This window comes from Lygodium microphyllum, chromosome 26 (genome assembly GCF_053477565.2).
Source record: "Lygodium microphyllum isolate KBCC chromosome 26, Lygodium_microphyllum_v1.1.10, whole genome shotgun sequence".
Lineage (NCBI taxonomy): Eukaryota > Viridiplantae > Streptophyta > Polypodiopsida > Schizaeales > Lygodiaceae > Lygodium > Lygodium microphyllum.
The window spans coordinates 107,135,002-107,146,712 of record NC_141160.1 but is presented as its reverse complement, the minus strand read 5'-3'; the positions used below and the strand labels follow the sequence as shown (position 1 = coordinate 107,146,712).

The 11,711-nt window shown below is 39.8% G+C and overlaps 1 protein-coding gene across 4 annotated transcripts in view; it reads right to left on the bottom strand.

Moving 5' to 3' along the window:
* Positions 1 to 315: 315 nt before the first annotated feature.
* Positions 316 to 11,711, bottom strand: part of LOC148013652 (GDSL esterase/lipase 7-like) — a 60,864-nt gene continuing 49,468 nt past the window's right edge. The window contains exon 7 of one of the 4 annotated variants that reach the window (XM_087668461.1): positions 316 to 1,049. In XM_087668461.1, the coding sequence (XP_087524587.1) occupies positions 835 to 1,049 (215 nt within the window). In that variant the 3' untranslated portion in view covers positions 316 to 834. The remainder of the gene's footprint in view (positions 1,050 to 11,711) is intronic. The other 3 variants (XM_087668462.1, XM_087668460.1, XM_087668463.1) reach the window with 3 other exon arrangements.

Sequence of the window (11,711 nt, the reverse complement as noted above, 5' to 3'; positions counted from 1 at the left end):
ATTTATGTATGTTCTATGCAGCCTCAAATTTGAAGGGCTACCCAACTTTTCATTTAGAAGGTCTTAGAGGACCTCTCCTTTTCTTTTTAAAGAGTTTGGAAGGGCATATAACTATTTTTCTAAAATTCTTACCTTTCTTTTGAAAGGTAATATATGTATCACCCTTCTCTAGAAGGGCAAAACCCCCTTTGAAGGGTGTTGCAACCTTCAAATTTTAGGCCTTCAACTTCTATGCATAGAGACTCCGGACACAAAGGATAGATCCGGTGGGGGGAAACATCAGTAAGGGTGGTCCTCATGCAACACGCTTTCTTATCTCTATGTATGGGGCTCTTAAACGGCAGTTCCTTGTTTCTATTGTTGGATGCAAGGGCAATGAAAATGGAGGCGTCTGCATCCTTACATGTCTGCTGCACCGCAAGTGAATGGATATTGTCTTGTACGTCAGCTTACCTTCAGGATTAACTCCCAGAAAATCATCATTAGCCTGCAGCAATCATGTCAATTATCAATCCACTTCTACGATGCTATGAAATGAACGGCTCACGTTAAATATCGAAATGAACTAGGTTTACTGTAATCTGCTAGCTTTCAGACATAACACCCTTGTCTACTTGAAATAACATGATTTGGACCATTGTCACTTCAAGCCCCGGTGCCAAGCTAGAAGTTAGCTAGCCCAATGGAAAGCAAGGCTTCCATTTTTCTTAACTTTACTCATGGAAAGCTTGTGGACCTCATTTATGAATTCCCTGAAACACAATGGCATCTTTGAGACAGCATACAAACTCAAGCCTTTGAGATACACATGTTATGGTTCCTTAGCTAAACTTTCTAAGATGTAGCCAGCTGCTCTATAGTTGACGGTGAACAGGCAGTTCCGTTCCAAAGTAGTAAAGATGTGAGATAGTTCACTTGCTCTGTTGGATGGAATGCATCCCAGAATACATACTTGCTTGCATCAGAACAGGCCATCTGGGGCATAACGCAGCTGATCCATCCTCCATATTTCCCTGCCCCGCAGCAAGCAGTATTTGCGTTTTCAAATCCTGTTGCAGTGTCAAATGCAAAGGATCCAGCTTCAGAGAACTTAAACTAGAAGCTTTTGGAATACTACTGAGAGAGACACAGAAGCAAGAAAGATAATAGTCGACTGCTTAATTGTAATCTAATATTTATGCAACACAAAATGTTATAGGCACTTTAAGCTTAAAAACCTCAGTAATACAGAAAGAAGTATAATGCTTATGGCAATAGCTTATGTCAATGATACATCCTCTTCAGTGCCCCCATATGCTAAGAGCTTCCCCACGTCAGTTCCATCTTCCTCTTCCTTTCTATGTTCACACCAATGCCAAGCGATGTAAAGCCTGGAACAAGGCCAAGCATGGAATGCACAGCACTCCTTGCAATTTTCTTTTGCTATCTTCCTGGTCAAGTACTGGACCCAGCTTTTGCAATGATGTCAGCTATAGCTCGGGGGACCTGTTTCCCTAGTTTCACCCTCTCTTTCCTCCTCTTTTTATGGAGTATTCACTACTGCTGAGTAACTTCAAAAATGCTACACAATTTTCAGGATGGTGCGAAGGAACTGTACAACAATCATTATTGTGCATCTCCAGACCATGCTTCTGCATACCAGTGATCCAGGGTCAATATCCTTCCCTAGAAAATATCTTCCCTCATTTCTTTCTGATTCGAGTTTGGCACACTCTCTCTCTTCATCCCTGCCCTCCCATGGCATACAACCCAACCCATGAGCAACTGATGGGTTTGGTCTCAATATTGGGCAATGAGTGATCTTGCAGTTTTTTGCAATCTTTGTCTCAAGGATTAAAGCACGCACATAAGAACACATCCTCTCAACAACACGTCTACTTTCTTTAATCATTGAACACCGGGGCAATTTGACCAATTTGAGGATACAACCAGTGAGGGACAAGAACACCTCCTCTCAACAACACATGTCTACTTCCTTTAATCATTGAGCATTGGGGCAATTTGAGTATACCACCAGTGAGAGACAAAAAATGCCATGTATTGCAGTGGTAGATACACTAGGTACTTGGAACTGTTAGCAGTCTAGTCAGTTCATGTGTGAAGTTGGGCGGGCTATGCTTGATATGATTAGGTAATTTAGGCATTTTGTAGTGGTCATTTTAGTAATTATTTAGGCATTTATTGCTGGCCGACCAGCATTAAATGCTCACTAACCAACTGCCGTATTTGGCATATTTTGGGCCTATTTATTTAGTGGCTCCTCCTCTCATTCAATCATCATCATTCTTCAAGTGGTCTTCTTGTTGGAGAGAGGAGCCAATGCCAGTGCCCACGCAGTCAATGAATCACTGTTATATGCGTCATTCTCGTGTTTGGTATATGGATTCCATTTCCCGAGCACATCTCTAAGTTCTCTTCCTTTGCAGTGTTCTTTTGTCCTTGTCTTGTGTTTAGCAATTTATTTCAGTACTTGTCTATGCTTCCATTGCTACACCACTTCTGAAATGGTATCAGATTGTAGGATCTCGATACCCGGGCGATTTTTCTGCTCTTCTTCTCCTCTCCAGATAGCTCTTTTGTGCACTTTTACAGATGATAAATTACATGCATCTAACTATCTTACATGGAGTGTTGTGATGAAAGCTTAGTTTGTGCAGAAGCAAGTTTGGTACATTGTATGTGGAGCTATTCCTCGGCCTCAGCGTCCTTTTCCTCTTTCCAACAATTTTGATGAGGACAACCATGAGGAAGCCATGCTTACATGGGATTCGGATGATGCACGTGCGTATTCTGCATTGCTTTTGTGTATTTCTAAAGAAGTTCTGCCAATGATTATCTCCTATAGGAGAGGCCTTGAACTTCACCCACCTATGTTTCAATTTTTGGTTGATTGACAATGTGTTTTAGTTCTGAGCTTTCATTTCTAGCCTTCCAATTACAATGTTATTGCATGTGTTTGCATACCTATTTCTCTTCGGTCAGTAAAGCAATCTATAGAGGATGAAAGCAATCACACAAAGATTTGCATTACTAAGAAAACCGCACATGCAATAGAGCGAGAGCTAGAGTCAAAGCATGAGTCAGAGACTAAGGTAGAGGTTGCTTGATCACCCTCTCAATCCCACGGAGAGAATCCTTGGATGAGGCGTGTGCAAAAATCCTCAGATGATGCTTAAAGTATAGCATGTGTGACATGTTGTAGTGCCATAATCCATCATCCAAATTCCATATTCCATCATTCTATGATGGCACGTGGCATAGATGCACATGTGACAATGCACATAGGCTATAGCTTTTTGATTACATGATATCATTGATGTTGACACTCAAAACTAGAGTCTCGATAGATATATGTAACTTGATTTGAGTTAGTACTATTATGTATCTTGGTTCTTAATAGCAGCCTTTAAATGGTTCATGTCATGACTCATAATTCATCTTGTTGTTTTAAAAATTGAGTCTTAAGTTGTAAAATTTTGTTATTTTGAGTCTTAACTTCTAAGTGATAAGTCAATAATAAGTATTTTATGTTCTTCAATCATATAGTGATCGAGTTTGATATATGCTGTAACATGTCCAATTTCAAACTTCATCAATTCAATCATGTGACACAAAGACTTAAAGTTTTGTGTGAAACATACCCAATTTCAAACTTCATCGATTCAATCACGTGACACGAAGACTTACAGTTTTGTGTGAAATTTGGGTCAATATTGATGTAGGCATTAATATGTTTATATACCTATGTATTTATTTTACAGTAAAATCCGAAACTCCTCCCCCCATTTCCAAAGTTGACCAAAAATCTGAAACTCTGGTTTTCGCCATGTTTCCATTTCCCTCGTTTCTAAAACTCCCCCATACTATGCAAAGGAGATTGCCGTGGAGACTACCATGTAACTTGCCGCAAATATGGTGGATCCAAATCGACCATTCCAAAAGATTGAAAAGGGATAAATGCACACGTATATGTGTTTACAAGAATAGAATATTGATGCATTGGAGTTATGCAAGAGGCAATGCCAGTACAAAATGCTATGCAATGGTGCCACTTGGATGGTGCCCTCACAAGGAAATTGTTCACTTGCTAAGCACCCTTTAACAATCGTAGTCATCCAGAGGATGTGGATAATTCAATGCTACAATGTGCAAAATAATAAATGTCTCTAAAGTAATAACTTGAACCAAAATCATATCGCCCTCAAGAGAAAAAGGCATTCCCCCTCTCAATGTGGAAAGAAAAGATAGAGGGAATCACCCTCCCCATGTTAGTCCAAAGCAGTACAGGAGGTGCACCCATGCTGATCTTGGGTAGCAATTACTGAAGAATTGGGCAATTGACCACTTTGGTCAATAAGTCTGCAAAATTGTTGAATGGGGCCTTGGGCCTCTACATCTCTAGGACTAGGGCTGAGGCATGAACCATGGAATTTGGAGTCTATGAAATAGCTCAAGATGACTGCATTGTCCTAACCAATCGAGGGGTGGCAACATCTATGAAACAAGATGCTCTATGGAGGGAGTGAAATCCATTCTTTTGAGAATGGGGCTGTTGAAGAAGCATTAGAAGGTGGACCAAAACAAATGGTCACCAGCCTGTAGGAGACAAGAACTAAAGCAAGTCCAGATGACAGATGATGACACCTGCTGCAATGAGGTCATCACAGGCTGCTATGGCAACTTCTGAAGAATTGCCCAACAAGCAAAATTGCAGGTAGCAAATCATGTAGAATGAAGGGAACTGCTGAAATCAGATTGTGGGAAGCTGATATACCCAAGCAACAGCCTGCAGGAGGACCAGCAAGAATCAACACAGCCATAGGTGAAATTAAGAGCCACTGAAGCAAAACATGGGTGGGAAGCAGGTCACCAAAGATGAACAGCTGCTGGATGACAGCCAATCTGAGATGGCAGCAACTCCGCGAAGCTCCGAATAGGGCAGCAGCAACTCTGTTGTGATAGCATCCATTAGGTTCCTGCAGAGGAAGGGGGCAGCACTTGCAGAAGAGAGAGACTGACTGGGAGAATGAAGAGTGAATGAAGGTGGTCTTAGGAGTAACATGGGATGCCCACAACATGTCCTTTTATAGCAGATTTTTGGGCATTTGTACTACTGTGCAAATAAAAGCCTTTTAATTACAAATAAAGAATTTTGGGGACAAATTAAGGAGCAAAAATTAGGTGTACATGCATGCCAATGAATTGTTAATGCTAGCCTTGATTTTCGTTTCTCAACACAATCAACCATGCCATAAGCCTTCTCAAAATTGAGAAGTTGCATAATGAGATCCTGTCTCCTAGATCATGCAAGGAACCACGGACTTCCAGAAAGTCAAAATATTGTCCAATATACAATGCTCTCAACAGATCCTTTTGGGTGGGGTCGATAATATATGGCAGCATGGGAAGAGAATCTGAGACTAAATGCCTGGCAAGGATCTTGTACGCAATCCCTAGCAAAGTAATCACTTCCCATTGAATTATCTCCAATCTATCTCCACTTCCTATGGAAATGAGGTGCCCAGTCCTTCAAACAGCCTCTAGCATATCTTGTCATGCATAACCTCCTAGACGGCTGCAATGAATCCGGCACTGATAAGATCCCAAGAACTCAAGAAAAAGATCCTATCCAATCTTACTTCACATATTTCTTCAAGAAATATGAACATACATTTTTAAAAATGGTATTTCACAATATACATGTGATTAGCTTATATTCTCTTTAAACCCATAGATCATCAGTTATTTATGAACATATCCTGTAAAAGATTCATCAAAATTGATATAGCAGCCCATAACCTCCCTACTTCTCTGTATAATAAAATTTCGAAAAAATTGTATAACAATATGAATAGAATGTGCATAACCTAGACTAGCTTGATGTATATAGTTGCTTTCTCATGTACTTTTGCCATTGAAAGTACCTTGGACAGCATTTCAAAAATGTCACACTTTTCACATCGAACATCTCGATACAGTCATTCAACCAGTCAAATTGAAGGGAAAGAGTGATTTGACCATCTTTTTTTGTTAAATCTCTCATAAAACAAGCCAAAATTTAAAATGTAGTTTGGTATTGATTCATTGAATAAGGTGACTTTGAAAGCTAACATTCATACCTTTTTTGGTAAACTTATTGAGATTGGTCTTTTAAATATTTGAGGACCATGACATGCTTTCGTTCTTGATTTCTCTTAGGAAATTTCCATAAGAATTTGATATATAAATAGGACTTCCAATAACTATGCCCAAATCTCTATGATATTGCCCTATTTTATGAGTCTTATCATTCAATTATGCTTACATAAAAATTGACATTTAATGTTCTTCGAAGGGGCTCTCTTGGATAAGATATTTGGAAAGTGGTATTACCATTAAAAATATTTACTACTTTGAGTGTCCATTTTGACCCTCAAATCCTTAACTTATGAGTTTAAGCTCAAAAGATGGCGATTCCCCCTTCTCTAATAAAGAAGCCATCAAGTATCTACTCATATTCTCAATGACCATCCTCCTAGTACTACACCAAACAATCTCTTTGTCTCTCATACCTTGGAGGTCTCGTCTTGGATCCTAACACGATGGTACAATAATTTGTGGGCATCTACCCACCCTCCTAAGGGCTCCAGGCTAAGGATCCATCTGCTTTCCTCAATCCTCCGACTCTATGTCTAGAGTGGTTGGGGCTTGTAGTGAAGAAGAAATCTGCATTCACCCTATCTCCTAGTCAAGTCTAGAAGGAAACTCTTGCATACACAAAGATATGGCTCATCTCTCTTCAATACAATGGATTGTCACAAATGAACAAAAGCATCAAGAATCAATTTGCCCCTTGATTTGGCTACAGTTTGGGCACAAATTGATTGTCACTTGCATGCAGGTCAAATTGATTGTAGATGAGCACTCCCCTTCAGATCAGCTGCAAATCCTTCAATTACAGCTGTTGCTTTGATCACCAGGGCATCAATCAATGGACATGGTTCTCGAGGTGCAGAAACCCTAATTTCTGATGAAGATTAGGGTTTTGACAGCAAAAATCACTGCATCCCACCCACAACTGTCGAGAAATGCTGAGAATGGCTATTTCAGATTTCTATTGCCGAAAATTGTCCACACCAGCTGCCGCCTGCTGTCCAAACATTGTACCAGTAATCTCTTGCTGCCCAGCACACTAGTGATGCTATCAGCAATAGTCTAGGCAGCTCCAAGGGCTGTCATTTGCTGCCAATCTGCTCTCCCCTAACTAGAAAACCCTTATACAGAAATTGTGGAATAAGTATGGTCTGTAGTCCCTAGATGAACCATGCATGACTCCTAAATTTTCCATACTTAAAAAAAATAAGGATATATTATGTACATATTGGAATGATAAAATCTAAAGTTAAAAACTTTTAGTTTAAACCATGAACATTGAAAAGGTTAAAAGTTAAACATTAGAGACAAGGCAACGGCAAAAACAAACAAAAAAATACCATATTGTGGGGATAAAAGGCAGTCATCATTGGGTTTTTTTTGCTACAGCTAAATATGTTATTCTTTTTATACGATTTCCATACCATACATTTGCAAGCATTCGGTATTTCAAATATTTGCATATGAAAAAAACTATGCTTGAACTTTTGATATACAATGCATGTGTGCACAAACTGCTCAACATTGTGTCTCAAAGCTGGTTAATAAAAGAAATGCTCCATTGCCCTAACTATAGCATCAATGCCTCCATGTCCTATCTATGAAGGAGCATGACTTTAGGCCTCAATTGCTCCATGACACATAGCCACCCATGCATCATAAGAAAGCCATCACTAAGCACATAATGTCATGCTTTTGGCCGTTGCAAAGTTGATCATATATATTGCCAAGTCTGCATCAGTAGCATATTACTCTTTCATGGCATCCAACTCAGGGCAATACACCATAGTGACTACTAAAATCTAAGGCTTTCTAAGCAATGCATCAACCAACACATTTTTCTAACCATCAATGTGCACAATATGAAAGTGAAATATAGAGAGGAAGTTCACCCATCTCATATGCTTCTCGAGAACTTCGTTTGGGTAAGAAAATGATAGTGTGTGTTATAGATGATCAATCTAAACTGTGAAATCTGCCCCAAGGAGATAGTATCTCCATATAGACAGTGCATGAATTATAACAAGCAATTCTTAGTCATAAACTTGCAAATTCTTCTTTGTACCATGGAGAACATGACTCTCATAGGCCATTACACACCCATCTTGGATTAAAACACTCCCAATGCTGTCAGCACATGCATCACATTGCACAACAAATGACTTCCTAGGATCTGGCAATACAAGCATTGGATTTGAAGTAATCTTTTCTTTCAATTGTTCAAATGCTAAAATTTCCATTCTTGTCCATCTAAAATGAACACCTTTCTTTTGCAATGTATGCAATGGAGAAACAATTTCAGCAAAGTTTGAATATACCGTCTATAATAAGAGCGTAGTCCCAAGAAACTATAGATCTCATGTACATTTTGCAAGTGTGGCCATGAACATATAGCTTCAACTTTTGCAAGGTCCATGGACACACCATCAACTGATACAATGTGCCCTGGAAAGTGAATCTCGAGTAAAAAGGATTTACTTTTGTTATTATTAATAACCATCCACTGCTTTCTCAACTCATTGAACACTGTCCAAATGCTTCATGCGCTCCTCTTCATTATTTGAATGCACTATCATGTCATCAAAGAATGTACCCACTGAAGCTCTATGAGGCTTGAATATCCTACCCATCATGCAACTAAAGGTAGTAAGAGCATTAGTGAGTCCAAAAGGTATAACCAAAAATTCATACAAGCCAAAGGAAGTACAAAAAGCTTTCTTAGGCACATCCTCAAACCGACTACAAACCTAATTGTATCCACTTTTCAAACCTATACACAACTGAAAATTGTTGATCCCTGCAATCCATCCATAATGTCATCGATCCTAGAAATCGGAAACAGATTCTTGATCGTGATCTTGGTCAATGCCCAATAGTCAATCCACATATGCCATGAACCATCTTTCTTCTACGCCAACAATACAAGGGAGCAAAAGGAGATGGACTGGCTTGAATCTATCTCTTCTCCAACAGCTCATTAACCTAGTTCATAATCTCCTACTGGGCTGCACTCACTCTATAAGGTGGCTTATCTAGAGGGCTATTGTCGAAGATCAATATTATGGCATTATCCCTAGGCCTTTCAAGTAGCAACTATCCTAGTAGTGATTGTGGAAAGCAATTAGCATACTCTTTCAAAAATGCCATGCAATCTTTATCTAATTTGTATATTACCCACAAGTTCATCATCATCTTTACTAAAATCGATACAATGGGAACACTAAATATGCTAAAAGATGATATTTTGTTATTTTGAAAATGGCTAAAGCCAACACAATGGAAACTAATTTTCCTTTAAGCTTTACATTCAAAGTGTGAGTTTTTATATTGAAGAGTAAAAACTTTGTCATGGAAATTGATCATCACATGCATATGACGACACTAGGGCATTCCGAGCAATACATCTTAACCCTCTCATGGAGCAATGAAAAACTCTTCATTGCCCACATAACTTTGAATATGCAACTGAAGCTTTCCAATCAAAAGTGTAATGGGCTCTGCATGGCCCTTGCATGCTATATCAATGTCTCCCATGGGACCCATCTCATCCTCTCTAACACCTAAACAAATCACTTTGCAGAAATAATGACCAAGGCGTTCAATCACTGGGACTTCAATATTTACTACCTCGGATTGGCTTGGGTGCATCCTCTCCTACATCTTCAAATTGACGAGGAGAGGGTGCTTCCCTCTAGCTTTCCCTTCTAGTTTGAGATGGGACAACTTTCTTCTCTTGATGGTGACGGGGTATTGTTTATAGTTTTTGATTTTAACATTATGTATAATGTACTTTGTATCTTCATCCACATCATCAGAATGACCATGATTGTAAAAGGATAATTGGGCAAGTGAACAATTTCCTTGTGAGGGCACTGTCCAAGTGGCATATTGCATCACATTTTGCACGAGATGATCAACTTACATTGCCTCTTACATGACTCGAATGCATCAAGATTATGTTCTTGTGAATATGCATCTATATGTATTTATCTCTTTTCCGTCTTTGGAGTGGTTGACTTTGGATCCACCATATTTGTGGCACTGCACATGGCAATCTCCAACGCAATCTCCTTTGCTTGCTTAGCTTGCTTTCCACACTTCCTTTTTTAACCTCTCCACATACCCACTATACTTGTTTTCCACACTTAGCATGTTTTCTTTGTCACCAACATTCAATAGTGATAGAGATAGTGTTGTGCTAAGAAATGCACTTAGCCACTTAAACAGCCCCAAAACATGCTTATTTTAGGCTTATTTTAGCCAAAACCCTAAAACGGGGAGCGGATCGAGAAAGTTAAGTGGAAGAGAATCTAGAATCCTGATTTTCTATAAATTGGCAGCCAGCTCTCCACTCTTTTACAATCTCGTTTTTGCAAGTTTCAGGTGTTACCAGCTTGCTGCCCACACCCCGGTCACGGAGGACATCTCAACCCTTGCTGTCCATCACTGTTCCCTATAGTCTAGCACCTGTTTCCAGCCCTCCATACGCTGATTGCTGCTGTTTCTGCCTGGCAACTGACTATCGTTCATCTACACTGCTGTCGTATAGCCTACCACGCCAGTAAACTGCTCCGTTTGCAGGCTCCAGCTGCCGCCCTGACAGTTTTCTCTCTCCTATCTGCAGTCGCTACAGTATTTCTCTCTCCTGCAGGCTCTCGCCTGCATTTTCAATCTTTCTCTCTCCTGCAGGCTCTGTTTTTAATCTTTCTCTCTTGCAGGCTGTCTTGCTTGTGTTTCAATCTTTCTCCCTCTCACAAGCTCTGTTTTTAGTCTTTCTCTCTCCTCACTGCTATCTGCATCAGATCCAGCTTCTCACTGCTGCATTTGCTAGTGTTCGACATCCGAAGGATGCCTTGCTGCGATTCGGGATCCGTTTGGAGTACGACACACTCTCCAGCTCATTACCCCTGCCCTGATCCTAGAGATACAGGAGTTCGAGATTTAGTATTCATTCATTGCATAGTGTGTTTGCTGCATGAGCATCGTATTATTAGTAGTCATATCATATCATTTATTCGCTGTGTTCATTGTCTCTGAGTTACTCTAACCCTAACCCTAAGTGTGTTCTTTTTATCAGTCTGTGCTTTGTCGTACGGTTTCTGTTTATGTTTCTGTGTTAGGGTATTTTTCTTTACATGGTATCAAAGTCTGGTACTCTCTGAGAAACCTAGGCCTTTGATCTGAAAGCTCTTTGCAAGAAGCAAGAACAAAAATAAATTCAAATGACTTCGAACACATCAACACCGATTCAGTCTCCAAATCAGCCTATGCCAAGAACCGAGCAAGAGTGGACTGACCAGCTTGCTCCACAAAATTCTAACATGGTGGGAGAAACATCTGAGTACATGGAAGAAAATATAGGCAAGCTGACCTATGAGGAATATAAACTGATCATAGCCTATCGACGAAAGAAAATTGAGGAGCTCAACCGAAGGATTACCCTTCAAGAAAAGCTTCTAAATGAAGGTATGTATGGATTTGACTCTTTAGATGTTGTGCGTAAGTCTGATGATGTTGTAGGGCCGTTGAGACCTCCATCAAGGATGGGCCCCTCTCTTGGAGAGCAAGATCTAGAGTAT